Below are 27,932 nucleotides of genomic sequence, written 5' to 3' on the forward strand. Positions count from 1 at the left end.
CAGATATTCTGCTCATGGATACTTGCTCTTCGGCTTAATCAAATTAATTAACTGGCATTTCATTATATAATTTTAGTACACAACAAATTGAAAAATAATTTCTGTGGGACTTCAGACAGATCAGAGTGAAAAATTAAGTAGATAAAACAAAAATTACACAGAATAACAAAAAAAAAAAAAACAACGTAATGTTTTAATGTCTTGAGGCAGGAAACCATGCAGGCGATTAGTAGTTCTGCTTTCTTTTTGTGGTACTGTTTGCCTCATGACGGCAGTTTAAAACGTTCATGCGGTGCGAGTCGGGAGCAGGGCTGGATTTAGGAAAATGTGGCTCCCCGGGCCAGAGCCAGTTTGGCGACCTCACCACACAAGCTTCTTTTACACATGACAGTGAGAATATATTCATAGTGAGGTGCGAGCTGACTTCCAAGGGTTTTAAATTCTGTCCCCATGAGTGTCTCCAAATCATTTGTGTTTTAAAAACAAAATTCTTGATAAACTCTGCATCATTTCTACAAACATCTTCATCCTTGCAAGGAAATAATCCAAAATGTTAATCAATCTGGAACAATGTAGCTCCAAAGTCAACATGGTGCAAAAATAAATTTAAAATTGAAATTGTATATCTTGGCTTCTTACTCTGCTCATTGGAAATTATGACTCATTTACACTTTAAATCCTTCACTAAGTCATTCCTAAACCCATGAAGCAAATAAACGCCCCTTGCCATATCTGTCATTTCACAAAAACCATGGAAAACGTAAAAAGGTGCCTTAACCCTGCCTTTGACTGTTCTCTGAAAGAGGCTTAGGTGTCCAAATTCTGCTTCAAGAGCTGGGAGGCTTTCGTGGGAAGGAGTGGTCAGCAGGTCCTGATCAGCCAATCGGAGACGGACTGTTTGTACTATACTGTGTAGAGGAGAACAAGAATTTAAATAAAAGATATTTTCGATTAAACTATACCCGTTGACTCTGCTTCCTCAAGATTTCCAACGTCCAAGTCTTTTACTGAATAAATAAAGATGTTTACATTTGAACGTTTAATCAACTTTCAGTGTTATTGTTTTTCTAATGCAGTTTAGTTTTGGTACAACGATTTTTCAGACTTTTTTTTTTTTTTGTCTAAAGGTTGTGCAGCAGTTTGAGACCAGGCGCTGCTTCACCGTGGAAGTCTCCAGTCCACCTCAGGCCTTGTGTGTCAGTGAAGGTACCCTCTCCCTCCAACCTATAAAACACCAGTTCAGATATTCAGAACTGTACTTTGTGGCATTTGAAATACCTGAGGGTACTCTGGTGACTACCTGTCATTGTAAAATTGGCCCTTATACATAGAGCCGTCCGGAAATGTGTACGTCCCAGAGCCGTTGTACGCGTTGTCTTTGAACTCTCCTTCATACACGGCCCCAGAGGGAAACTGCAGGGTCCCTTTGCCCAGCATCTGGAGAGAGGAAAGACATACATCTTAAACAAACAGACGTTAACAAGAGGACAGAGAGATGGATAACGCATACTTTGTCCTCTTGCCACTCTCCCGTGTATATGATGCCGCTGGCTGAAGTGTGTTTTCCTGTGCCACTTCTCACCAGCTCTCCAGATTCAGACTTGCGACACTCGCCCTCTGTGAGATAAACACACAGCTTATCTAACTCTGGCACTACTCCTGATTACTTTAGTCTTTATTTACTTTATTTTACTCTTACGTTTTTGTCATCATTTGAATTATTTTTTATAACTACTCAGGTTTTGTGTGATTAAAACATTTAGTCAAACAAATGTTTCCAACTCAACCTGAGTGAAACCCACTTGGTTTGACTAAATGTGCTCCACATTGGTGAAATCAGTTGGGCAACCTTTGTAGATTTTTGTTGTATCTTAAGTAAAACTTCATTAAACCTGTACAGGAAATTACATAGCCTGTGGAAAAAGGTCCAAACATTCAAGTGTTGGTTGGGTTTCCGTCCCTACTCACCGTACTTATCCCCATTTGGAAAAATGAGGGAAACCTTGATTGCAGTGTCTGCAGATAAACACATCCAAATGCATTTAACACTTAAATAAAATTGGTCTAAATGTTGATATTTACATATTCAAACTATGTCCCTTTTTGTTGTCTGACAGAAGATAGAATCACTTGTTGTGGTTTTTTTCTCTCTGTGTGATAGTATTTGCACCTCACCAGTCATGCTATGACAGCTTCCCTCAGTTGGCAGATGGCTGTCGGAGTACACAACAGACGCTGTTTCACTCTGAATGGGGGAAAAAAAGACGTGTAAAGTCGGAAAATTTAACCCAGAGTCGTGGAGAGTGAAGAATCAGTCTTACCTATGCCCAAATTGGTGTAATTAGCCTAAAATTTTCACAAGTTGTCATTAAGAAGGAGCTCCGGCAGCAGGTAGGTGTTGCCATGGTAACAGTGGGGTCTCTAACGCGGCCCAGCAACCACTGTTTGCGGAAAAGGACGGGGTTGTACATCGAAGGGGCGTGGCCTATTAAAAAAAAAAACGGGCTGAGGCGAACACCGCCGTCCTCTCGAGAGAGGAAAGAACTACAACTACATTTAAAAACCCTACAAAAAAAGTTTTAATAAATTTACCGTAATGTATAAAAATAGTTCAATGAATCTGGTTTCCTTGGGCATGATTAAATTTTAATGGCTTTATTCAAAATCTATTTTGATATTGTTAGGAATGGCCAGACATGAATAAAATTAAGTTTCAGTTCAAGGTTGTCTTACTCAAATTTATATTATAAAAATTATTTAAAAAAAATAGTAAGTTACCATTACCTAGGAACGTTAAACCCAATTATGACACACAGCTGATGGTATTATTGCATTTTTACATTGTGGATACAAGAATGAGAAATGTTTTCAATTTATATTATTTGTAGTTTGCCTGTTGTGTGACTATTTATATATTTAGTGATAAAAATTAACAGAAAAGGCAGCCAGACAACATTTTTCTCTGTAGGGAGAAATACAACTAAAACCTTTACCTCTGTATTACTGTACATGCAGCTTTTTATTTGCAGTCACTGGTATGGAAAGGTTTATTATTAGCTGATGATGATATAACTCTGTATCCATGCTACATTAAAAAAAAGAAAATTTAGAAACATTTCTAATGCTAGCTGAATGAAAGAGTTTTTATTAGTATTTCTCTTATGTTTGCTTGCTTTCTTTCTACCAGCAGCAGAAGACTGGAGAATCAAGGACCAATCACAACAGTTAGGGGGAGGGACTTGATTTTAAATCCCGCCCACTGCTTCCTCTGACGTAGTTGAAAAATGTATATTTTTTTAAGGTATTGTTTCATGAAAATTGATATTACTGCTATACTTGTATAATGCCAAATGTTATAAGTAACTTAAGAGTGGTTTAAAAACTACAGTTATGCAACACAAGAACCGGAAAAGAAAGTCTGAACTCCGAACTTCGGCCAATGAAAGAGAATGTACTGTGCCGGGGGGCGGAGGGTGTTGGAGCTGCTGTTTCAGGTATGTTCACATTTTAAAAGTTCTTTTCTGAAAGGTTGCATCGTCGGCTTTATCGGTTATGATACGTTTCAGACGTTTAGGTTAATCCTAAACTGTGAAACATGAGAGTCTGGGTTGTGAGGAAATCTTTAACACATAGCCTAGCATGCTACAGTGGAAGTTAAGAGCGTGCTAGCTGTTAGCTTGTTAGCTAACAATATGGTTGGGCTCTGGGTACGCTAATTTCGCATTCGTAAACAAACCTTTTCTCACACATATACCGAGACCTTGTACAGTTTATTTCTCATAGTAGGTACGTATTTTGATGAACTATTAACTTCATAGTATAAAGTGTCAATTATCATATATTTTTTAATTTGTGTACTATTTCCATTCAAACTTTTTTTTTTCTACATAGTTTTTTAGTTGATGCGTATGATGGTCTTTGTTTTTGACATGTTAACTTGTGCTGTACACGAAACATTATGTCTTCTGATCCCACTTAAATAACTCTAGTCGACCTCTTGCTGGCAGATAATATTTATTGAAGTCATTTAATCAAGTTCCCTTACATTAAATTAATTTTGAGTACAACGTAGAACATTTCCTTAAACCCTCAAACAAATTCTCACTCAGTAAATATGATTTAATTGGGGTTAATCATGAAAAAGCTGAACGTATTCTCAAATTGGAATGCTTGTTGTTTTAAATTAATAATGAGGTCAAGTTAATCGACCACCACCATGAACATCTGAGGTTAGTGGTAGTAAACTGGACTCGATGTCTCCTTAAGAACACTCAGTGCTCATGATTGCTTTAACACATTTTAAAATCACATTTACCCCTGAAACATATTATATTCAGTATAGAAAGACATCATATACATTTTTAGTCTTATTCAGCTACATGTAAAAAAAGAGAACGTAATAAATAGGAACTGTAAAAGTTTAGACTGAGTCTGCTTTAAAATTAAATGTAAAAAAAAAAAAATCAAATAAAAAACCCACAATTTTAACAGTAAAAGTTTTGATTACAACCACTTAAGATTTTTAAAAAAAAATATTTTTGACATACAAAAAACACGAAACAGTTTGAAGACAAAAGAGCTAAGCCAAAGAGACTATATTAATTAAATTTAGCTGTAGGTTAATATTGGAGTAACTGTATGTCCATGAGGAAAGACAGATTAAGAAATGGTTAATATTTCTAAAATAGCAACCCTAAAGCAGCAGGAATAATAATAAAATGACTAATTATATATAGTTTGTGCAATAATAAGAATAGTAAAGATAAATTTACTATTCTTAATACTTTACTAGCCTTGCATTTAATACCTTTTCCTAATAATGCTGAAGTGTGACCGGAGCAAATTCAATCTTGATGATGTTAGTTTGATTTTTACTTTGCAGCATTTCTGTAGACACTAGAACTCAATTAAATCTTCTACAAAAATAAAAATCACATCTCAAAACAGTTTCCAAACAGCTTTTAATGTATGATTATGGTCCTGTTTTATGCTTATTAATGTGCTATTTATTTAAGGTTTTTATGATTTAGTTTTATGTACTTAATGTTCTGTTTGTAATTTTACTTGTTTCCTGTAAAGTGTCTGTTTAGAAAAGCACTACACAAATAAAATATATTATTATTATTATTATAAAAGCCGATGTAGAGCTGTTAAACTATTAAAATTTGACAATAAATTTTTAGATAAAGTTTGATAGTTGAATTGATTGAAAGAAAAAAGTGTAGATAATGTGTACAACTCAACCTGATTGCACTGCGGAATTAAAACTTGGTGTGTATGAAAAACCTAAATTAAAAAAAAAAGTACAAACTTCATGCGTTACAATGACAACCGACCCACCATCTGACGTTTCTTAACTCTCTGAAGTATTTCTAACCTTCCCCATGATTGTGCCCTCACAACTCTTTTTGCTAATAATACACCTGAGCAGCCGCTTTGCCTCTGGGCTGCGCGGCCCTACTGGAGTTGTTGCTCCGCGGTTTGATTGCATAATTGCAGCCAACAGCGTTGTGTGTCAGCCACCATCTCATTGCTTTGCACTTGAATTGAAAATCCCCCCTCAGCTATAAGCCACTCTCCGCTCCGTCGTGCCCGTACAGTAACCGCCTCGCTCTGCGTCTATCTCCCGTCTCTGCTGCTGTTTCCAGGATTCCAGGCTGCCTTTCTGTTTTTTTCTTTTTCTTGCTTTTAAAGCTGAAAACACACACATCCAATCTGCTCTTTTTCTGTCTCCGTTCACAGATGGTTCGCAGCCATGAAGGAACACTGACTGAAGGTTTGCTTACTTTGAAGTTTAAGGGAGTTTATTTGGAGAAATCCTGCATGTTTTGTTTTTTTTTACACTGACTGTGTGTGTCGGAGCAGAAAGATGAACGCCAGGAGAAGAGGAGGGAAGCCAAACAGAGGAGGAGGAAGGTTTAACAAGCCCAGAGGAGGCGGAGGTGGCGGAGGTGGAAGCCGGAAGGGAGGAGGAGCTGCCGGTCACTGGGATGACGACGATTATGATTTCAGCCTCGATTTTGGACCCTCTCGCTCCAGCAGGTATTCACGGCATCACTTATCACATTATCAGCTTTGCTTTCCCTGAACTTCTGTCTCTTCAGACCTGGAAAAGGACGAGGCGGCGGAGGCGGCGGCGGCGGCGGCGGCGGCGGCGGGCGTGGAAGGGGGAGAGATGCGGGACGAGGATGGGGATTTAACGATCGCCGAAGGGACTCGAAGGGCGACAGGAAGCCCCTCCCCAGGTCCCTGGTGAGCACCAGGGTCCCTCTGAAAGCAGGCGACGGCAGCAGGCCCGAGGCGAGCAGCATGCCCTTGCAGAGGATCTTCATGACCAATGAGAACCAAGAACAGCTCAAGGAGTTGCTGCGGGAGCTGCAGACGCAGGATTTTGACGAGCCTTATGAGTGAGTCTACGCTTCTGTTGTTGTTGTTTTATTTGTTATTCGGAACAAACATAGGACTCTGTTTGCATCAGGGAGTCTGGCTCTGATTATTCAGAAGAAGAGGAGGAGGAATATGATGAGCTGGATCCCCGTGAGGAAGGTCAGTTTTGGGTCACTAACGATGAGCCTGTGGAGCGAGATGAGAGCCCTGCTTATTACCCAGAGGAGGAAGAAGAGGAGGAGGAAGAGAAGGAGCGACCCACACCTGAACCCGTCATCTCCTTATTTGCTGTCGGGAAGCTCTGCAGGTGATCACATCAGAAAGTTTGTTTTAAGGTCAAACAGGGTTGAAACCTGAAACCCGAGCTGCTCCTGAAATTAACCAGTTTCTATTAAGACTCTGGGAAAGTTTGGACTTTAAACAAAGTATTTTTACTCAGTATTTGATTTTTCAAACTTTATTTCTGATATTATCATCTGTGTGTTTCTTTGTCCTTCTTTCTTCCTCCTTTTCTTTCATCCCTTTTTCCTTCCTTCTACTAACATCTTTAATTATAAATATAATACCAGATCTAGGCTTAAGCAGGTTTTCAGTCTTTCATTGAATAATTAATTGAATTTCCACAACAGAATGACATTAAAGGTCCCAGTAACATGATGTACATCTGTTTTTGTCAGGTTAGACTTTTTTTTTTAAGATAATTTTCCATGAACATCAACATCCCAAAAATTAAAACAGATCCATTCTTATTTATCCAAAGTTCTGTGTTGTTCATTTTAAACATAATCAAAATAATATGATTTTTTTTTTTTTTTTAAGTTACAACTCATTTCCTTTACTAGATTTTTAACTAAAACTCTAGTAACACTTGCTGCTCTAAACCACTTTTATTTATTTTATTATTTATAATTAATTTTTTCATAACATTTTTCTGTTCCTTTTTAAAGATACGGCTTCGACAGGGAGAGAAGCAAACAGGCTCTGGAGTCCGGCACAGGAGAATTCGGGGCGACTCTAGAGCATCTCCTCCTCCAGGTCTTCAGCGAACGCTTCGGACAGAAAGCGGTTTCCCCTGACGGCCTCCAGGGGGTGCCGATGGACGAATGCCTGAGCCAGCGTCAGGAGGAAGCGCTGGCGTTGGCCGCCATTTACGGCGACCGTTTCAACGAGCGCATCGCCAACGCCGTGTGGACGGTGTCTCTGGACGTCCCCTTCCTCTCTGACAAACCGGCCAGAAATGGAGGCGACGCCGCGGGCAAGAACAGCCGCAACGTTTGTAAATTCTACCTCAAAGACCGCGGCTGCCGCTTCGGCGACAAATGCCGGTTCAGACACGAGATTCCAGGCAGAGAGAAGTCTGGGGCGGGCTCCTCGGACCCAAAGGCGCCGAGCCAGCCCGGCTTCACCAGCTACTCTCCTCCTGAGTACGAGCTGGAGGTCCGCTTCCCGAAGGGAAACCGTTACCCTCACCAGGCGCCGATAGTCGCCTTCAGCACCAACGACGAGTCGGTGGCAGCCGCGGGGAGACTCAGTGTCACCGAGAAGCTGTTTGGAGAAGCGCTAGCTGCAGCGAAGAGTGGCGAGCCCGTTGTTTACACCCTGATCACCCTCTGCGAGGACGAGCCGAGTATGAAGGAGCTTCTGGCCGTCGGGCATCACAAGTACAGCACGCCGCCTCCTGTGGTGGCACCACAACCGAATCCTCTCGGCATCGCAAAGAGCAGAACCAGCAGCACCATCAGCAGGAGGGCCGCTCCGCCAGCAACCCAGAAACCCGCAGAAAGTGAGTCATCCAGGTCCGCAGACATCTGACGTTTGTTGTTTCGCTTTTGATGCCTGTTCTTCCTTCCAGTAAAAGAGACTGGAGAGGCTGAGGAGCCTGAGGAGGAGGTGGAGGTGAAAGACGTCCCAGTGGAGACCGAGAGCTACGTCAACCTGAGGAAGAAGATGGAGAGCAAGCACAGTCAGAAAACTGAGAACCTCCTGCAAGAAAATGGCAAGCTTTGTCGAGACTTCCAGAGAAAACAGGTAGAAAGCATCAGAAACTTTACATCGTCCCCTTCGTACAACAATGGCCCAAGTTGTTTTTTGCCAAAAAGTAATTTTTTAATTTAAGGTTTTTTATCTAAACTATCATTTGGAAAGAAACAGGTGATTTTATTTTGTGTCAAAACCACATTTGCCATAACTGTAGAAAGGTGTCCATTCATGTACTTTGGTACGGAAGATGATCAGGACCACTAATAAAAACTGAATTCTGACTTTAATGTCAATATTCTGACTTTCTTTCTCCAAAAATGTTTTTCCTCCATTTTCTGAAAGTTTTTCTTCAAATTACAATGTTTGCGTTTTTTCTTCTTCTCCAAATTCTGACTTTTTTTCTAATTCTGGTGTTTTTTTTCCCCTCCAATTTCTGACATCTTTTTCTCCAGCTTCTAAGTTTTTTTCTCCAAATGACTTTTTTTTTCTCTCTCCAAATTCTGACTTTAAACTCAGACTTCGGACTTTAATCTCAGAATTCTGATTTTTCTTTTTCTCAGGATTCTAACTTTTAGACTTGTCTTTCTCCTTCATTCCAGTCTTCCAGGCGCTTTAAGTCTATGATGGAGCAGAGGAGGAACCTCCCGGCTTGGCAGGAGAAAGAGAACATCCTGGATGAGTTGGACAGCTGCCAGGTTCTGGTGATCAGCGGGATGACCGGGTAAGGCGACGCTCTTCATCTGTCGTGTTTCTGTTCTCTGTGCATTTTTAAAACGTCTCCTTCTTTCCAGGTGTGGTAAGACCACTCAGATTCCTCAGTTCATCCTGGACTCCTCTTTGGCCGGTCCTGCTGGAAAGGTGGCCAACATCATCTGCACTCAGCCTCGGCGGATTTCTGCCATCTCTGTGGCTCAGAGAGTCGCACAGGAGCGGGCCGAGTGTCTGGGGAACTCTGTGGGCTACCAGATCCGCCTGGAAAGCGTCAGGGTATGCACATATCCTGGTTTATATTCCATTAGTAGGTGCATGTGCAGGATTTTAACATTTCATGACGTTTAACCTCATTTCAAACTCTGATTACATGCAGAGGAAACCCAAATGTGGATACCTTCCACCGTGCAGAGAAGATAAATCTCTTTCTTTCCTACATTTTCCAGACGTCGGCCACCCGGCTGCTGTACTGCACCACAGGCGTTCTGCTCAGAAGACTGGAGGGCGACGCAGACCTGAGAGGAGTGTCGCACGTTATTGTGGATGAGGTGCATGAGCGGACAGAGGAGAGGTCAGCTTACTGAACTCAGATGAATGTTCTACCCTGTGCAGAGTCTTCATGTTTTCTTTACGTCTTCTGTTGTTTCTTTTTTTTTTTCCACACAGCGACTTCCTGCTGTTGGTGCTTAAGGACCTTATTACAAAGAGGCAAGACCTGAAGATTATTCTAATGAGTGCCACTCTCAATGCCAACCTCTTCTCAGAGTATTTCTACAACTGTCCTACTATCCATATACCCGGTACGGACTCTGGTCCACAGTGCATAACTTGAATGTGGAACTTTAATGTGTCTAATCTAAATGTTCCTCTCCTCCAGGTCGTACATTCCCTGTTGATCAGTTTTTTCTTGAAGATGCCATTGCTAAAACTGGGTAATAATCTTCACTTTTCTTCTAGCTAAATAGTCTAGAAAAGCCTGGCATTTGATTTGAGATTTTCCAGGTCTGGATGAAATGAAATGTTTGAATTTTCACATTTTACTCTTTATTCCATTTGTCTTCCTTTCTTGGTTTCTGTCTTTGTTTCTTTCTCTGTTTTTCTTTCCATTGTCTGACTTTTACTTTCTCTTTTTTTCTGTTTTTTTCTGTCATTCATTCATTCATTCTCTTTTTATTTCCTGTCTTTTTTTCTTGTTTTCTCCTTTATTTGTCTGTTTGTATTATCTGTCCATCCATTGCTCCATCTGACCTCTGCCCCCTAATCCTTTGTTTCATTTATGTTTCCAGCTACGTCATAGAAGATGGCAGCCCTTTCATGCGCTCAGGAAAACAGAACTCGTCTTCTGCAAGCGGCCGAGGAGGCGTGAGGGACGCGGTGGACGACTTGGGCGACGACGTGTGGAACTTCATGTCTTTCTGCAAGAAAGATTTTGTCAAAGATTCGATCCCAGACCAGCAGCTCAGCCTGCAGGAGCTCACCGTTAGATACAAAGGTGAGTTTAGCAGAAATTGTTCAGCTTCTAGGTTCTGTCAGGGTGTTAATGATCCACTTTGCTCCTACAGACACAAAGAAATCTGTCCTTAAAACTATCGCTGCCATGGACCTGGACAAGATCAACATGGACTTGGTGGAGAGCCTGCTGGAGTGGATAGTGGACGGACAACACAACTACCCACCAGGTCAGAGTTTTTCAGAGCCAGTCAGGACACTTTGTGCTGCTCTTTGTAAAACGGTGACATTCTTAATATTTTAAACAACTTTTATTGGTTTGATTGCAGGTGCTGTGTTGGTGTTTATGCCAGGCCTCGCTGAGATTAAGATGCTTTACGAGCAGCTGCAGTCCAACAGGATATTCAACAACAGACGCGCCACCAGGTTTGGGACTTTTATTACAATTGTTTGTTTTTTTTAAAGTGCAATTTTTTTATTATTTTTTTTGTGAGCTTTACAGAAACAGAACATTTACCGACATTAAATCCTGCTGTTTGTGCAGCAAAATAATTTTTGGATGTTTAGTCAGTGGGCGAAATTATTGTCTTTAAGAAAAATGGCAAGAATCCCTTAAAATAAACATAAACATTTACTTAAAACCCATTCTCTTTTTTAAGTTAAGAATCTAGAGTAGTACTCAGTTTAAGATGATCGCTCCAGCAATGAAAGGTTCACTTATTCTAAGGCTTTTTGCACATCCTGTGAATTCACTGAATTACATGATTCTCCGTTTTATAAAAGATCCACAATGTTCAGTTTTTGTGTTTGTCGCGCACACACACACACACACACACACACACACACACACACTAGATGCGTTGTCTACCCTCTCCACTCCACCCTGTCCAACGAGGAGCAGCAGGCCGTCTTCAGCCGCCCCCCCGAGGGCGTCACCAAGATCATCATCTCCACCAACATCGCGGAGACCTCGGTAACCATCGACGACGTGGTTTACGTCATCGACTCTGGAAAGATGAAGGAAAAGAGGTGGGGTTAGATTAGATTAAACAGATGAATCCTTTTTTTTTAAAAAAACGGTTTTGAGACGAGTCCGTGTTGCGCTGCCTGTTCTCTCAGGTATGATGCTTCCAAGAGCATGGAGAGCCTGGAGGACTCATGGGTGTCCCGGGCCAACGCACTGCAGAGGAAAGGTCGAGCGGGCCGAGTGGCCTCTGGGGTTTGCTTCCACCTCTTCACCAGCCACTGCTTCCGCCACCAGCTGGCTGAGCAGCAGCTGCCCGAGATCCAGAGAGTTCCCCTGGAGCAGCTCTGCCTCCGGTCCGTCCGTCTGCTTCCCGGTTTTACTCCTTTTGTTAAAGCGGAGTTTTTAAATTCTAACTCGCATTTCCTGCTCTTTCCGTGACAGAATTAAGATCCTGGACTTGTTCGCCGAGCAGCAGCTGGAGTCCGTCTTCTCTCGGCTCATCGAGCCGCCGGCCGAGGGGAGCCAGGACGCAGCCAGGCAGCGCCTCCAGGACCTGGGAGCTCTGACCCCGGACGAGAAGCTGACCCCGCTGGGCTACCACCTGGCCTGCCTGCCCGTCGACGTGCGCATCGGGAAACTCATGCTGTTCGGTGCCATCTTCCGCTGCCTCGACCCGGCGCTCACCATCGCAGCCAGTCTGGCCTTTAAATCACCGTTTGTAAGCAGGATTTTCTTTACGATGTGAATCACAACTACGTGGAGCTAATCTCTAATATGAAAAAAAAAACAAAAAAACAATTCAACATCCTGATTCCTGAAGACTTTGTGCATTTGGGCTATTTCCAGGTGTCACCTTGGGATAAGAGAGAGGAAGCCAGTGAGAAGAAACTTGGCTTTGCAGTGGCTAACAGTGACCATCTGGCTTTGTTACAGGCATACAAGGTACTGACTTTTTTTTTTTTTTTCTACGAAGTATGAATGGCATTACACAGTCTAATTACCTTTCCCACCATCTGTGTTTTAAATCTGCTGCTTCTGTGTAAAAAAGCAATCCACTGTCTTATGATGCAGCAACAACATAGGATAGAAATATCTGGGAATGTGAGTTTTGGAACGGTATAGATTGTGCAACGGATCCTCTCCCTCCTCGGCAGGGTTGGTGCTGCGCTGCAAAGAGCGGTAACCAGGCCGGCTTCCGCTACTGTAGGGAGAACTTCCTGTCCTGGCGCAGTTTACAGGTCAGAAATCACAAACTTCTTAGATAAAAGTTTGGGATCGTGTTGTGAAATAAACTCTTTAAACATCTTAAACTTTGCTCCCTGTCCAGGAGATCGCCAGCCTGAAGAGGCAGTTTGCGGAGCTGCTGTCAGACATCGGCTTCATTAAAGAGGGATTGAGGGCCAGGGTTATTGAACGCTTATCCTCACAGGGAGCGGATGGTGTTTTGGAGGCTACTGGGCCTGAGGTGAGTCACACACACACACACACACTGAATCCATCGTTTTGCTTTAAATGTGAAGAACGCCTCTTTGAAATTTGTCATATTTTGCTTCCCAGGCCAACCTTAACTCAGAAAACATCCGCCTGATGTCTGCAATGCTGTGCGCAGCTCTCTATCCAAACGTGGTCCAGGTGATTGTCCTTCAATGTTTTCTGCTCCCAGTAGTTTTAAAAAGGTTCTTTTATGAGCTGAAGCTCGATGTTTTCGGTCGATCCAGGTTCGAGCTCCTCAGGGGAATTACAAGATGACCAGCAAGGGCGCCATGAAGATGCAACCGAAAGCCAACGAGCTGCGCTTCATGACAAAGAGCGACGGCTGCGTCCACATCCACCCCTCGTCCGTCAACTACACGGTAACCTTGAGCCGCAGGGAACCGCCGAGGTTGGCTCAGACCAAAAAAAAAAAAAAACGTGATTCTTTCAACTCTCAGGTGCGCCATTACGACAGCCCCTACCTGGTTTACCACGAGAAGGTGAAGACGAGCCGCGTCTTCATCAGAGACTGCAGCATGGTGTGCGTCTACCCACTGGTGCTGTTCGGAGGCGGTCAGGTCAACGTGGAGCTCCACAAAGGGGAGTTCGTCATCTCTCTGGACGACGGCTGGATCCGGTTCGCAGCAGCGTCTCATCAGGTCGGACAAACTGTTACGGATTAAATAAAATAACTTGATCCCAAATTCTTGAGAATACCAACCTGTGTGTGTGTGTGTTTTCCAGGTGGCTGAGCTGGTAAAGGAGCTGCGCTGGGAGCTGGACCAGCTGCTGGAAGACAAAATCAGGAACCCGAGCATGGACCTGTGCAGCTGCCCCCGAGGTTCCCGCATCATCCGCATGATCGTCCACCTCATAACCACCCAGTAAGGCCCCGGCGGAGCGCCGCATGATCCGTTTACCCTGAAGGGCTAAAACATGTGGAGCTCTGCTATTGACTGTAATTGAATCTCCAGCTCTATGCAGACGACGAAGTCGTATTTTTGATATCTCGTTTTGTGTATCGATTCCAAACCGTTACCACACATGCACTAAAGCACACGCGCACTTGATGTCAGATGATCTCTCGAAGTGGTCACTGTAGTTGGGGTTGTGTGTGTCACAACTTGAGCGTTTTCTCGGGTCCATATTGGATTTTTTTTCTTTTTTTTCTTTTTCAATTCTGAAGTGACTGCATGCAAATGTGTATTTATTTGAAATGCATGGTTGATTGAGATCCAAGAGCTGCTGCATGGTGTTCAGATATTTTCCAATATGCCGAATGTATTTTTCTGTTGAAATGATGTCAAAACTACACTTTAACAATGTGAACGGAAGGGCTACAGAGACGGGTCGTGACCTACGCCGCCAAAGAAAGCCATCATCTTTCAAATGACAAAACCCCACTTCACAGTGCCCTGCAAATAAAACTGAAAGTAATGCCTGGTTTCAGTATATTCTTTGTCTTAAAATGCAAATTTTTCTACTACTTTTCACTTCAGTTGATGCATTTTCAATTGTTAAGACTTTGTAATGAGGTTAGAGTGGCGCTGCGAGTTGGGGTGGGAGGTTTGCCGTCTCTTGGATTCAATGAAGAAATGTAGAGGTCTGTGAGAAAGGCCAGTCGCTTCATTCAGTCCAGTGTCTGCGGTCTCCATGACAACAGGTTGTAAACAAGCGGAGTATCACCATCTCACCATTTGGTTGCCACTCCGAACCGTGCCAAGACAACCACTGGTAAGAATTATTTTAGTTTTTTTTTTTACCTCTATACTTTTAACTTATTTTCTTATTCATCTTATATGTGATGTCTCTTCCAGAAATGTAAAATATCTTCTGCTATGGCAAAGTATTCAAAGTTATTTTAAAAAGCCTATAGGTATACCTGTCAATCATATATTAAGAACAATTACTTTTTATTTTCTAGCAAATCGAAGTCTGCCAAGACGACCAGGAGTCCAAAAACACTAAAAAAGAAACCTTCTTCCAAATGCAACAAGATGGAGGAGAACATCCTCAGCCGTGCAGCCATGGAGAACCTCTACTACATGTCCCACAATGCACCAGACTGTCTGGAGTGCAGAGGGTTTGGGTGGCCAAATTCCCAAAAGAAGGGAACAAAACAGAAGAAAAGACAGATAAGATCTGCCAAACATTAAAGGGTTATAGCACCATCTGTTGAAAGAGCATTTTTAGTGCAAGAGTTGATGCTCAAAGGAATGAGACGATGTTTTAATGTCATTTTCTGTAACTTTATTGTAGGCTTGAGGAATGAGAACAATGTTTGTGAAGGTGTAGCAAAATGTTTGGCAGTTGTTACTAAAAATTCAGACTGTAGTTAAATTATGTTGTACATCTCAATGCACTTTAAACATTATCATCACACTGCATTATACAAAAAACCCCCCAAAAAAAACAGGCGACCAGTGCTGGCAAATCAGACTTTAAAGTGATCCCACCAGTTAGCTGCATTATTCGTTAAATCAAGTTTCTAGGCAATTTACCCAAGGAGGAAAACTTCAATGGGAACAAGGATTTACTACAGAGGAGGGAAACAAATACTGCTTCTGGAACTGCTTATGCTTTTACTCATGTCAAATAATCCTGTAGCGAATCCACACACCCCCTGAGCCAATATAACCCTGTGGATAAATAATCTCTGCAGAAGATGTCTCCTCTTCCTTGAAGCACAGTCCAGCTTTGCTCACTCTGGGGGCTTCTTCTTGGCCTCCACGTCCTTCTTAAAAGCTTCGATTTTCTTGGCTATGTTGGGAACCTACAGGGGTCAGAATCTAGGTTAATATTGGCAACAGAACATTTAAATAGAAATAGCAATTAGCAAAAAAAGAGAAACATTAGGGGTTTTTTCCCAGTATGAGCAGTCTGGAAATGTAATTTTTAATGAAACAAATAAACATAACTTACTTCATAATTTTGAGCAAGGTACATCCCCACGACATTCCCCAAAGTGAAGCCAGCCTGTAAACAAAGAAGTAGAGCCGTTATTCATTTCCATGTTGGGTAATTCAAAACACATAGTCGCTGCTTTTGGAGGATGTCTGCTCACGTTACTGTCTACAGTAGAAAAATAAAAGGCATAATAGAAAACAGTTTTTACACAGAAAGACTTTGTTACACCAACTTTGTAAAGAAAACTTTCTTGTAATTGTAGCATTTTTCCCCCCCTTCAGATCAAGAATATTCACCTTGCGCTGACAAAATTTCCAACTGATTAATAAACTGACAATATATCCACCAAACTAGACATAATTCACAAATGATAATTTAGCTTCAAACGAAAATTAAGTCGTATTAATGGGGTGTCAATTTTTAACATTTTCAATGTTTTTTACTCAATCTTTTACAATACATACCTAACTTGCTGCCATTTTAAAAAGTTAATTTACTGGTCTTTCAGATTATCTAAATCTATTTATGGCATACATATTGCTAGTAGCACACATATTTGACAAACTAATTCAACCCTATAAAGACAGAATCTCAGGTATTTTCTCATGATTGCCTTTTAACTTTTAACAGATATCTCATTAGCATGTATTGCTAACAGTTATCATTTAAGCAAGTTGGCAAAACTATGGATGTCTTTATGAAAATATAACTCACCAAAAACTGCAACATGATGACTTAAATAAACTTATTGAAGTTCTGCTCCCGTTACATAAACTTTGTAGTTAAAAGCAGGTCGGTGCTTCAAAGTTAAATGATCCAAACCAGCTAGCTAACGAAGCTAGCCGTCCAACAACAGAAGTGTACGCATGCGCTTCGGCGTTTTCGTCCTGAGCAGCTGACTTGTAGTCTTTTCCTTTCAGCTGCTCCCGGTCGAAGAAACTGCAACTCCCAGCTCCACCCGGTCTCCGTTGTTGCAATGGTGGTTCCGGGGGGACATTGAATGACTTTGGCTCCATCTCGAAATAGAGTCTCTTTAAATCCCATTAACCAGCGAACATGGAGGCTCTCATCCCCGTGATAAACAAGCTGCAGGATGTGTTCAACACCGTGGGGGCCGATATCATCCAGCTGCCGCAGATTGCAGTGGTGGGGACTCAGGTAAAAAGCTGTGCCTGTGATTATTTGGTGATAGCAGCTGTCATGCTAGTCGTAGCCCTGTAACCTTGCTTCAAACGTGCATGAATGAAGCGGAAGCACCAATATTACAGTGTCTGATTTAATTGCACTTTTATATCCTTGAAATAAGTGAGACTTGACAAAATAGTTATGATGTAACAGCTTTTATTGGAGCTGATGCACATGATAAAATCTGCACACTGGTAAATGTTATCAGCCCACATTCTTAAATTAGCCCCAGTTATCTAAAAGCAGGTCGGTTCCTGAGTGCAAACACCCCAGCCTGGCTGAATATGTTTCCATATCAGGCTGTGTTTATAATGTCTTCATGTCTCCAGAGCAGTGGAAAGAGCTCTGTGCTGGAGAGCCTGGTGGGCAGGGACCTGCTGCCCCGTGGGACTGGCATTGTAACCAGGCGGCCCCTCATCCTTCAGCTGGTCCACGTAGATCCTGGAGACGGCCGGAAAAATGAGGACGGAGGTGGGTGCCTGCAGGAAATGCACATCTTTGCTTGACATGTGTGGTGTCCAGTCAACAGAAAATATATTTAATGCAGTAATGAACATAAATAAACACACCATTTTGAATTTTATAGCGTTTTATACATCAGGATGCACTTTACCGCTACATTTTCATTTTAAATCCAACAAATACAGTAAGAATATACAATAAATGTGGAATCCTGATCCTGCAGAATTAGATAGGATGAACTTTTTAACTATATATTTAAATAGTTCCTCACATGATTGGAGTAAAGCAATCACTTTTCTCTCTCTGACTCTTTTCCGAACCACATGCAAACGCAAAGCAGAGCGTCTCAGAGTTACAGCGTTCCAGGTGTCTGTATTTTTAATAGCTGAGTTTAGCGTCTTGTAGCTCAGCCATGTTTCCTCCTCCTCTCCCGTATTTGTAGCTGCTTAGATAAACCACAATATTACCTCTGGTCAGATGTTGATCCTTGCATTAGTTGTGTTTGATTTGCCTCTTGTACACAGCTGTTTCTTTCTGGCTTTAAGTAGTTTTTTTACTGTTTTTATATATATATATATATATATATATATATATCTGTGGCTCAATTTCTCATTGTGTCTCTTAGATGTGGACGAGTGGGGGAAGTTTCTACACACTAAAAATAAGGTATTCCTCCACATAATCCTGAGCAGTGCGGTGGCCTTGGTCGTGACTTGTTGTGAAGCTTTCCTCCCTTTTTTCTTTTCATTTTGCAGATCTACTCAGATTTTGATGAAATCCGACAGGAAATTGAAAATGAAACGGAGCGAGTGTCGGGGAATAATAAGGTGAGTTGGAGAGCTTGGACAGAGGTGGTGTGTTTGTGTGTTTTCTGATGGCCAAAAAGTTACTGCGATTAGAAAACAAAATGAAAACCAAAATGTTATTTTAGCCTTTTGTTTGTGTTTAATAAATCCGTCGCTTTATCTTGTGCTATTCTACCACGAATCCTCATTCACCAAAACGTAAATACACCAAACCCTCAGTCTCTTGTGATTTGTTTATGTCTATCTGTATTTCTTGAGAGAGTAACTTCATCTCTGTGTTGTCAGCATGAATATTGCTATTTGGGGCAACGAAATTATTGATTTTGAATCAGTTGTTTAGTCATTATTTTTTTCTGAGGCAGGAAAAAAAAAAGATGCTTCAAGTTTCAGGATTAAAACTATAACAGTGAGTATTTCTCAGCAGGTAGACTTTATAATTCCTGTAAAGTCGATCCAAACTATGCAAATGTCATGGATGCAGACTCTCGCCTTTACTGGATTTATACCCGAGACGCTAATTTCTGATCGCCAGCGCTTACGTTTTGAAACAGTTAAAGTTCCTCCAAGAAAAGAGGGCGTGTGCTAAAGCTAGGACTGAGCTAATAATAATAATAACAATGGCAAATAAAACGACAGTATTTCATAACCGACAAAGGTTGGGAACATGGCAAACAAAATATGCAAAGGTACAAAAGAGTGAAATAATGACAACGGAGGTGACGAGCCGTATAATTAGTTTTGTTGAATATAAATTTCTTGTCTTATTTATTATTCATGTTTCCACTGTTTTTAAATATTTTCTGTTTACATTTCCCACAGTTTTTTAAAGGGCATTAATTCTTTGTTGTTGTTTTTTTTTGCAAACTAATCTATAGTGTTAATTTGTTTATCACATAGGCAAAAATCATCAATTCAAAAGTACTCTTATAATAAGAATTATATATATATATTTTAAAATGATAAAATTTGAAATCTTTTAATTCTATTGATTTATTTTTTCAACATATTTTAAACTACTGACTAAACATGCAATATTTTAGTTGTAGTAGATGGTTTGTGTTAATATTGTTGGACAGGGTGTCGCTTATTAGCCTTAACAGAAGAAAGAAAATTTTTAAACAGTTTTGGGTTCTGTTGGAAAATGTACTTTATCCTCCGAAATAACAGGATTTGGATCATTTATTATTTTTAATAAAGTCTCATAACTAAAAGCAGCTTTGGCTGCACCAAAGTGCTGTAGAGTAAAAGTCACTGGATTGTTAATTGCAAAAGAAGAAGCTATTAAAAGATGAATACTTTGTCAGCTTGTTTATGTTTCATTTTTGAGTCGCTGTCTGGAGTTTTGTGTCTAAAGTCGATCCTGACATTTATTTAGTTACTTTAGAGCTGATTAATCTCAGGCATCTCAATGATACGACTGTTTGGGGGGTTGGCAGGAGCTGGCTGTGTTTTGGAAATCCATTATTCAAGCGTAGTATGAAATTATTAAGTTATAAATATACTGCTGGAGAGAAAAACAAAGATCCTCAAGAGAGTGGTATCCGCTGCCTGGCAGACGAACAACAACATACTCCTCATCTGATCGCAGCCTGCAGGAGAATATAAACTCGTCCTGCTGCTTCTGATTCTGTGACGACGCGCCGAGCTAACTCCTGTGCCTCTGCAGGGAATCAGTGACGATCCCATTCACCTGAAGATCTTCTCCCCTCACGTCGTCAACCTCACGCTGGTGGATCTGCCAGGAATCACCAAGGTAACCCATCCCGTTTCCAGCTCCCGCAGGACGAGCCTTTCCATCGCCCTGTGAAGGAAGCTGACTCCAACTCCTCTGCCTTCTGGACCCGCTCCTCTCCAGGTGCCTGTGGGTGATCAGCCCAAAGACATCGAGATCCAGATAAGAGATCTGATCCTCAAGCACATCTCCAACCCCAACTGCATCATCCTGGCGGTCACGGCGGCCAACACGGACATGGCCACCTCGGAAGCCCTCAAGGTGGCCCGGGAGGTGGATCCAGACGGTACGAAAAGCAAAAACATGATCTTTAAACGGCGGCGATCCTCGCCGAGGTTTCATTTTTGAATGAATGTGAATCATCAGGCAGGAGGACGCTGGCCGTGGTGACCAAGTTGGACCTGATGGATGCCGGTACGGACGCTATGGACGTCCTGATGGGCAGAGTCATTCCTGTTAAGCTGGGGATCATTGGAGTTGTGAACAGGTGTGAGCAGCATTTGATTATCAAACATGAAAGTGGCCATAATGCCTCATAGCTATGTGTAGCCACTAGGGCGAAAAGAAACGCATACGTTTTCTTTTTTCCCGTAAATTCCCGATTTGAATATTTGTATAATTTTGCCAACTTGAGTCAAACACAACTGAGGTTTAAAAAATGTTTAGGTGTCTAAATGGAATTGAATGATTATCATATTAATTAGTTGGTTTATCTTCAGCATAATTGTCTATTATTATTATTATTTGTAGTAAAAGTAATTGCTGCCGCCTGCTTGTTTCTGATGCTACATATCGGAGGTGACGAGTTTAATGTGAAATCAAAACCTTTTATTATTGCAGCAACTAAATATGGCTTTAATGTTATTTTTATATTAAAAGTTTAATGCCTTTTTATGCTTTCATCATTAAAACCCTAAAAGCAGAAGCTAATTTGTGAGGCTGAAGGAAAAGAAACAAAACCGATGTGTAAGCATAGACCTTTATTGCATAGAATGTGCATTACAGACAATCTTCCTCTTTTTGCAGATCATGGATAGATTGTTGTCCTTCCAGATGCGATGCTATCATCATAGTTCCCACCCCTGCTCTTAGCTTAGCTTCAGTGAACTCAGGCATACGTTGATGAAGATTTCTTTCTGTAAACGTTTCCGGTCTGAACCCACAGGAGTCAGCTGGACATCAACAATAAGAAGTCTGTGGCCGACGCCATCCGCGACGAGTACGCCTTCCTGCAGAAGAAATACCCGTCGCTGGCCAACAGAAACGGAACCAAGTACCTGGCCCGGACCCTTAACAGGTGAGGTCACCTCTGGAGGAAATGGTTCAGCAATGATGCAGTGAATAAAATGATAAAAGTCCGTTTTTAAAAGTTTATAGCTGTAAAAAGATCAGAATTTGCAGTCCCACATCAAGCTGCTCCCACCGCTGTGCTTTATGCCTTTTGATTTTTTTGTCCACTGTGTCTTTACTGCTATTTTTAAAATATAACGATCAAATAGATAAACACACATTGCATCAAACCAAAGACATTGAAAAAACTTAAACTGCAGATATGTTTGGTATTTTAAAACTTTCCTTTTTTTGATTGAATGCGAGAGACATTAGTTCTTCAATCCAGGACATATTCTAAGGTGATGGAAGGCTGACTTTGTAGCTGTTTCTATGTGTCTCTGAAGGTCACTACACAATAATGTGGAAAAAGCCTGTGTACACATTTTTAAAAATGATTTCACTGAATGAATGAATGCATGCTTAAAATGCATTCACTCAGGTTTTAGCTTCAGGTCAAAAATAAATACATTAAATGATATTTACATAACGTTTCTGTGGGTGTATCTAAATTTAAGGCGTTTGTGTTTAAAAACATCCAGATTTTCCATTTCATAATATTTCATATTAACTTTTAACTTAAATCTGTTTGCTTGCTTATGACTGGTTTCTCCTATCGTAATTTTTTTCCTGCTAGATTCAGTCGTTCCATATGTTGTAGTTCTTTATAAGGTGATATATAACCTAAAACTACATGGCCCATAATGCATGGCAGCAGAAAGAATCAATCACTAAAGTGTTTTAGAATCATTAAAAATACTTTTGAAAGGTTTATATAGTCTGTTATTGATTTGAAAAAATCTAATCTCTAACTTAATCACCCAGTTTTAGATAGACCAAGGTAAAAAATATGTATATAATTTTTTTTCCAACCTAAACATCAATTATAAAACAACAATGCAGGTTTTTCTTTTTTTCTTTTTTTTTTTTTTATAGATCTGATATACAAAATATTGACTCATTATATGCACCTCCTACGACGTTTCTGGCTCTGAAGAAGCTGATGTTGCTGCAGGCAGCTCTGAGTCATCTCAGTAAAAATAAATTCTCATAATTTCAGCTCAATTTTTCAATTTCTTCAAGCACGCAGCAGCCTCCTTACATCCCCCACAACAACAAATTACACCCAGGCAGGAGTGCTTCTGAATTATGTTTTTTGTTTTGTTCTTATGTGGCTCTTCTTCTTTTTATTTGAAATAAACCTAAGAACTTGTAAAACAACTCTCTGACATTCAGCTCTCACGTTTTGTATTTGTGCTTTAAGCTCCCATATTTACCGTCCCTGTTATCTAGAACATGATGTAATGCCGCATCGCTCCTCCTGGAACAGCAGGCTTCTTCCCAGAGCTGTCTGAGAATTGCTAATGTCTGTCATTTAAAGCCAAGCGCTCTGCCCTTTCCTCTGCTAATGTCAGGCTACTGATGCATCACATCCGAGACTGCCTCCCGGAGCTGAAGACACGGATCAACGTCCTGGCGGCCCAGTACCAGTCCCTGCTCAGCAGCTACGGCGAGCCCGTGGAAGACCAGAGCGCCACCTTGCTGCAGCTCATCACCAAGTTCGCCACGGAGTACTGCAACACCATCGAGGGCACGGCCAAGTACATCGAGACGGCAGAGCTGTAAGTAGCGGCTCCGCCACACGGTGGTGCTGTTGAGCCAGTGAGGAAAGAGGAGCGGATCAGCTGCTTCGGTTTGTGATTTAATGTATTTGTTTAACCTTTAAGACGAGATAAGATGACTGAGAACAAATTCTTATTTTGAACAATGACCTGTTCAGAAAACATTCAAATATCACAGCTGAAAACTGAAAAGTGTCATGAATGGAGAAAAAAAAAACTACAACCATATTCATACTGAATACACATAAGTGAGCAGTTTTTAAAAATAGGCATGTTTAGGCCTGTCACGATTACAAATTTGTCTGGTCGATAATTTTTGTTCCAGAAGTGATAAACGATAAAATATGTTGTTTTGAGACCATTTTTAAGTAACATAATGATAACGGCAAAATAAAGAAAACATTTAAATCCTAATGAACATTTAACACTACAACTGGAAGACGCTTTAAATATCCAAAATAAATGAATAAGGCAACAAATACAATGAATTTTAAAGTCTTTGTAAGCAAAATCATTGAGACCAAAACACCAAATTGAAGACTTTTATCATCCAGTTTTTGGTAGAAAGAGAGAGAGAAAAAAAGAGAAACAATAAGTTTGAGTTTGTTTTAATTGATTTATTGATTATAGTGACAGGATTAGGTAACATCCTGTGATTTTTATTAAGTTGATGTCAGTATTGAACGTATGTGAGTTTCAGTGTTTTTTTTTTTTTTGCAAATTGTTTCCATCATTGTTAGCAGCAAAATGAAATGAGGATTGGTCTAATGAGAGAAATGAATGTATTACAGCGAAAAGTGCAAGTATTGTTGGAAATACTGACTGAGTGACGTCTGTAGTTTTATAGATGAATTTGTACCAATTTATTAATCTGTGTGAAAGGAGTGATGGCCAGTTTACAAGGCACCAGTAACAAAACGGACTGCAGAGTAATAGACGACATCTAGCACCTATTAGACACAGATTTTTCGTCTTTTAACATGGTGGACGTTGTGAATCGGATGCCGCAGCGTCGACATGACAACCATCTCCATCATCTCCTGCCGCTGCGTTTCAGGTGCGGCGGGGCCCGGATCTGCTACATATTCCATGAGACGTTCGGCCGGACGCTGGAGTCCGTGGATCCCCTCGGAGGACTGAGCACCATCGACATCCTGACGGCCATCAGGAACGCAACGGTGCGTTCGCTTCCATTTTTTATTTTTATTTTTTTTTTATTTTATTTGATTAATCGTCAGAATAGCTGATTTTAGTCGTAGCCCTGATAATAAAGCCGTCCCCCGTCGCCCCCCTGCCAGGGCCCGCGGCCGTCCCTGTTCGTGCCTGAGATTTCCTTCGAGCTGCTGGTGAAGAAGCAGGTGAAGCGTTTGGAGGAGCCCAGTCTGCGCTGCGTGGAGCTGGTTCACGAGGAGATGCAGCGGATCATCCAGCACTGCAGCAACTACAGCACCCAGGTAGAAAACACTCATCCAGTGTCATCTTCTCCACACACACACAGACGCGTTCATGTTCACACCGTTTTATCTGTCAGGAGCTGCAGAGATTCCCAAAGCTTCATGAAGCCATCGTTGAAGTGGTCACCTCCCTCCTGAGGAAGAGACTCCCCATCACCAACGAGATGGTACGAACCTCCACCCAGACGCCTGCGTCTGATTGGCTGCAGAGTTCAGGACGAGTTATTCTTCTCGTTGCAGGTTCACAACCTTGTTGCAATCGAGCTGGCCTACATCAACACCAAGCACCCAGACTTTGCAGACGCCTGCGGAGTCATGAATAACAACATAGAGGTCCGTACTCGCTCCACTAATTTAATCTGACTGGAAAAATTTTTTTTTACCGTTTTTCTTATTTTCTTCATTTTCTAGGAGCAGAGGAGGAACAGGATGAGAGAGCTGCCCGCCGCCGTACCGAGGGATAAGGTAAATGTTTGAGAAAAGCAGCTCGTTTGCTCTAATATTAGGGTTGGAATCTGCAGCGTCGGCTCACAGCGTGACGACCTGCAAACGCGAACGGCTCCGGATAGTTTCCGTCCAGGAATCTAATCCTAAATCTCCAGGCTCATTCTCTCCGAGTCTTCTCAACTTTCCATTGCCAGCCTCGTCTTTTTTTTTTTCTTCTTCTATCTTCTCAGAGCCTTTCTTTTTTTCCTCCCCTCTTCCACATTTCTGCCCTCATATTCCTGCTAGTCTGTTGGCAAAGGCCCGGCAGGCCCAGCTGCGGTTTCTGGCGAGCCCTCTGCGTCCGGAACAGACGTGGACAGTGCCAAGGTGGGCACAAACTGCAGCCTGCTGGCTCCGCGCCCGGCCGGCTGTGGTTCTGATGGTGCTGCACGGATGGATGGATGGATGGATGGATGCTTAGGTGGATGGATGTGCATGAGCTGCTGGCATGCACTGTGATCTTTGTCTGCTGATGTGTTGCTGTCCCTCAGCCTGATGGAACTTGCTCTAACAGCTGTGTGCGTGTTTTTCTTCAACCACAGCTCGTCCCACAGGAAAACCCTCCAAAAATAATAATCTCCCTCTCTTTCCCTGTTTTTCCAACTCAACACTTTTTAATTCTGCTTTTTATTGCTTCTTTGATCTTAGGAAGATCTTGGAGGTTCAGATCACGTTTGGGTTTTATTGGTGAATTTGAAACTTTTTTTTTTTTTCTAATATAGATGCACAGATCTGATTTTGATATCTGAAGTTTAGTATTGGCCGTTACGATAGGATGCAGAAAAACGTTTCTTTTGTTTACATGCAGACTTTATTACAAATTTCATTAGTAACTGGTATGTGCAACACAGATATCATCTGATTGGTGCATCTCTAATGAAAATTACAGACTTCTTCATTCTTTGTAAACTTGTAAAGTCATCTGTGCATCAAATGCTAATTTTTCCCTGCTGATCTTGACATATAGTTATACATCTCAGTTCAGGAACCTGTGGTACTGACTAAACTTTTTAACTTCAAACTCCAGACATCTACTGTTGGGTTTCATTTGCTTTTTTTTTTTTAACCCATTTTGAGTTGGGTTTATGTGGCTCTTTGTGTCCAGCTGTTATTTTACCTTTGCTTACAAATGTCAAAAAGCTGCTTGGATTACTTTTTATAGCGTAGGACTTTTTTAATCTCTCAGCAGCATTTAAAGCAACCAGGTTCCCCCACAGCATGACTTTGCCATAGCCCTGCTTCACACCTTTTAGTCGTTTTGACTTCCAGTTCTGGATAGCCCAGTTTCACTTAAAAAGACTTTTTCATCTCTGTACTTTTATCTCAAGCGTTAGTGCAGTAGATCCCACCGTGGCTGTGGTACTGCTTTGCTCACACCATTTAATCTTTGGTTGCTTGGGTTCATTCTTGAGACTTGAACATAAATTCAAACCTGCAACAAAGCGTCCCACATCATGAACCTGCCACTGCAACAACCACCAATCAGTCCTGATATGTAGGATTAAATTGGAGATGAATAAATTAGCTGCAGTCCAACCTGTTTCTCTGCTTGTTCCACCAGAAACAGTTTTTGTGAATCCTTGTTGCTATCCTAACTATTTTGTTTTTAACCCTTGGGGTGTGTGTGTATGTGTGTATTAGGCAGCAGCTGCAGGGCCTCAAGGCGAGCAGGACGGCACCGGGAACTGGAGAGGGATGCTGAAGAAGGGAGAGGAAACGGCCGGCTCCGGACCAGGAAGTCCACTGAAGGGAGCTGTTAACTTGCTTGATGTGGTAACCAAACCTCACCCTGCAAAGCACATTGTTGGATTGTTTTTCAACCTTTCATAAATTAACTCCTTTCATTGTTTGGACCTTTTGGTTTGCTTCCCCAGCCGGTCCCGGTTGCCAGGAAGCTGTCGTCACGGGAGCAGAGGGACTGCGAGGTCATCGAGCGCCTCATCAAGTCGTATTTCCTCATCGTCCGAAAGAACATCCAGGACAGGTGGGCCCAGGGGTCTCAGGTTAAGCCTTTACGCCCTGATAAAAATCCAGTGTGCTTCTAGAAGTTTATTTTAATGGCATGTTCTCCTGGCCTTCCAATTTTGAAAAGTTAAAATGGAGCCTTTTGAACCAGTAAATGCGTCACTTTTTATACTCAAAAGTGACGCATAAACAAAAGCTTTCTACTGTCATAGAATTATTTTAGGGTGACACCAGTGACGTCATGTTGGTTGAGGATCTCCATCCGTTTATTTTGCCCCCCTTCCGCAGCGTGCCGAAGGCGGTGATGCACTTCCTGGTGAACCACGTGAAGGACAGCCTGCAGAGCGAGCTCGTCGGACAGCTATACAAGTCAGGCCTCCTCAACGACTTGCTGACTGAGTCTGAAGACATGGCCCAGCGGCGCAAGGAGGCTGCTGACATGCTGCAGGTACCATGCCACACCCCTCCAGTGTAGGAATCCAGTTCTTCCTATTTTTACTTTTATTATTAATTAGTACATTTGTTTCCAACAGGCATTGCAGAGGGCCAGTCAGGTGATCGCTGAGATCAGGGAAACACATCTTTGGTGAAAAAGTCACGCTATGACCAGAGGATAGATGTTCAATTCATCATGTCTGAACTTGATCAAATTGTACAATATGTATTATGTTAGCATAAGAATAAGAACAGCTTGCACTGAATTTGTTGGACATTGTAAGGAAGGTTACCCAGAATGCTACTGGTGTGATGGTGTTCCCACTGAAAGTTAGAAAATAATCATTTCCAGCCTTTTTCCTTTTAAGAAGTAGCACTTGTCAAATAAGAACACTGAACTTGTTTGGTTTTTTTTTTTGCACCATTTTCAAACTGTATGGTAAAGCAGGTCACAGGTTTATTTATTGTTATTTAAGTTTACATTTGCTGCCTAGATGTGAAATTTATGTAAGGCTTCTGAAACAATGAATAAATAAGTATTTTATTGCCATTAAATACAACAAAACACAGAAGGTATTAAAA

General features: G+C 41.6%; 5 protein-coding genes across 11 annotated transcripts; 3 read left to right on the top strand and 2 right to left on the bottom strand.

The window, feature by feature from the left end:
- Nucleotides 1-1,024: 1,024 nt before the first annotated feature.
- On the bottom strand, nucleotides 1,025-2,408 carry morn2 (MORN repeat containing 2). Of its 5 annotated transcripts, XM_007578446.2 has the most exons (6): nucleotides 2,322-2,400; nucleotides 2,176-2,245; nucleotides 1,969-2,016; nucleotides 1,511-1,617; nucleotides 1,301-1,437; nucleotides 1,025-1,224 (listed from the first exon to the last, which is right to left on the bottom strand). In XM_007578446.2, exons 2-6 carry the CDS (start codon nucleotides 2,180-2,182, stop codon nucleotides 1,122-1,124), a joined length of 402 nt encoding a protein of 133 aa, XP_007578508.1. In that variant the 5' UTR covers nucleotides 2,183-2,245; nucleotides 2,322-2,400; the 3' UTR covers nucleotides 1,025-1,121. The 5 variants fall into 5 exon arrangements, with proteins under 5 accessions (XP_007578508.1, XP_016519487.1, XP_016519510.1 ...); XM_016664001.1 differs by having other exon boundaries at nucleotides 2,176-2,408; XM_016664024.1 differs by lacking the exon at nucleotides 1,969-2,016 and having other exon boundaries at nucleotides 2,362-2,375.
- Nucleotides 2,409-5,504: 3,096 nt separating this feature from the next.
- Nucleotides 5,505-14,411, top strand: dhx57 (DEAH (Asp-Glu-Ala-Asp/His) box polypeptide 57). 2 transcript variants are annotated; one of them, XM_016664028.1, is made up of 25 exons: nucleotides 5,505-5,776; nucleotides 5,866-6,042; nucleotides 6,105-6,407; nucleotides 6,479-6,694; nucleotides 7,335-8,170; nucleotides 8,240-8,415; nucleotides 8,518-8,538; nucleotides 8,967-9,088; nucleotides 9,159-9,354; nucleotides 9,525-9,649; nucleotides 9,745-9,878; nucleotides 9,956-10,010; nucleotides 10,365-10,570; nucleotides 10,641-10,757; nucleotides 10,857-10,953; nucleotides 11,383-11,556; nucleotides 11,647-11,847; nucleotides 11,936-12,212; nucleotides 12,341-12,436; nucleotides 12,649-12,732; nucleotides 12,822-12,959; nucleotides 13,052-13,126; nucleotides 13,213-13,347; nucleotides 13,426-13,626; nucleotides 13,712-14,411. In XM_016664028.1, the coding sequence occupies exons 2-25, from the start codon at nucleotides 5,870-5,872 to the stop codon at nucleotides 13,853-13,855; spliced, it is 4,302 nt and encodes a 1,433-aa protein (XP_016519514.1). In that variant the 5' UTR covers nucleotides 5,505-5,776; nucleotides 5,866-5,869; the 3' UTR covers nucleotides 13,856-14,411. The 2 variants fall into 2 exon arrangements, with proteins under 2 accessions (XP_016519514.1, XP_016519516.1); XM_016664030.1 differs by lacking the exon at nucleotides 8,518-8,538 and having other exon boundaries at nucleotides 5,507-5,776.
- A 421-nt stretch (nucleotides 14,412-14,832) lies between these two features.
- On the top strand, nucleotides 14,833-15,366 carry smkr1 (small lysine rich protein 1; the record flags this gene model as incomplete). Its single annotated transcript, XM_016664798.1, has 1 exon — nucleotides 14,833-15,366. A coding segment is annotated over one exon (291 nt), but the record flags the coding sequence as incomplete, so codon positions are not given.
- stmp1 (short transmembrane mitochondrial protein 1) lies at nucleotides 15,203-16,734 on the bottom strand. Its single transcript, XM_007578487.2, has 3 exons — nucleotides 16,589-16,734; nucleotides 15,890-15,943; nucleotides 15,203-15,740 (listed from the first exon to the last, which is right to left on the bottom strand). Exons 1-3 carry the CDS (start codon nucleotides 16,601-16,603, stop codon nucleotides 15,669-15,671), a joined length of 141 nt encoding a protein of 46 aa, XP_007578549.1. The 5' UTR covers nucleotides 16,604-16,734; the 3' UTR covers nucleotides 15,203-15,668.
- A 98-nt stretch (nucleotides 16,735-16,832) lies between these two features.
- LOC103156425 (dynamin-1-like protein) lies at nucleotides 16,833-27,932 on the top strand. 2 transcript variants are annotated; one of them, XM_007578476.2, is made up of 19 exons: nucleotides 16,833-17,032; nucleotides 17,389-17,530; nucleotides 18,147-18,187; nucleotides 18,277-18,348; nucleotides 19,994-20,080; nucleotides 20,183-20,345; nucleotides 20,426-20,546; nucleotides 21,225-21,356; nucleotides 22,804-23,010; nucleotides 24,068-24,188; nucleotides 24,309-24,464; nucleotides 24,542-24,631; nucleotides 24,705-24,797; nucleotides 24,876-24,929; nucleotides 25,197-25,277; nucleotides 26,592-26,723; nucleotides 26,825-26,934; nucleotides 27,204-27,363; nucleotides 27,449-27,932. In XM_007578476.2, exons 1-19 carry the CDS (start codon nucleotides 16,931-16,933, stop codon nucleotides 27,503-27,505), a joined length of 2,121 nt encoding a protein of 706 aa, XP_007578538.1. In that variant the 5' UTR covers nucleotides 16,833-16,930; the 3' UTR covers nucleotides 27,506-27,932. The 2 variants fall into 2 exon arrangements, with proteins under 2 accessions (XP_007578538.1, XP_007578529.1); XM_007578467.2 differs by lacking the exon at nucleotides 25,197-25,277.

Source organism: Poecilia formosa, unplaced genomic scaffold, assembly GCF_000485575.1.
Source record: "Poecilia formosa unplaced genomic scaffold, Poecilia_formosa-5.1.2 Scaffold9, whole genome shotgun sequence".
Taxonomy (NCBI): Eukaryota; Metazoa; Chordata; class Actinopteri; order Cyprinodontiformes; family Poeciliidae; genus Poecilia; species Poecilia formosa.

Coding starts and splice junctions, on each gene's coding strand:
- morn2 (XM_016664001.1), bottom strand. Junction 1,618..1,968: donor TCCAAATGGGGATAAGTACG/GTGAGTAGGGAC, acceptor TTTATCTCACAG/AGGGCGAGTGTCGCAAGTCT. Junction 1,438..1,510: donor GAGAGTGGCAAGAGGACAAA/GTATGCGTTATC, acceptor TCCTCTCTCCAG/ATGCTGGGCAAAGGGACCCT.
- dhx57 (XM_016664028.1), top strand. CDS start 5,870: ATGAACGCCAGGAGAAGAGGAGGGAAGCCAAACAGAGGAGGAGGAAGG. Junction 10,011..10,364: donor GATGCCATTGCTAAAACTGG/GTAATAATCTTC, acceptor TTATGTTTCCAG/CTACGTCATAGAAGATGGCA. Junction 11,557..11,646: donor GGAAAGATGAAGGAAAAGAG/GTGGGGTTAGAT, acceptor CTGTTCTCTCAG/GTATGATGCTTCCAAGAGCA.
- stmp1 (XM_007578487.2), bottom strand. Junction 15,741..15,889: donor ACCTTGCTCAAAATTATGAA/GTAAGTTATGTT, acceptor TGACCCCTGTAG/GTTCCCAACATAGCCAAGAA.
- LOC103156425 (XM_007578476.2), top strand. CDS start 16,931: ATGGAGGCTCTCATCCCCGTGATAAACAAGCTGCAGGATGTGTTCAAC. Junction 24,798..24,875: donor TCATGAATAACAACATAGAG/GTCCGTACTCGC, acceptor TTCATTTTCTAG/GAGCAGAGGAGGAACAGGAT. Junction 27,364..27,448: donor AGGCTGCTGACATGCTGCAG/GTACCATGCCAC, acceptor TGTTTCCAACAG/GCATTGCAGAGGGCCAGTCA.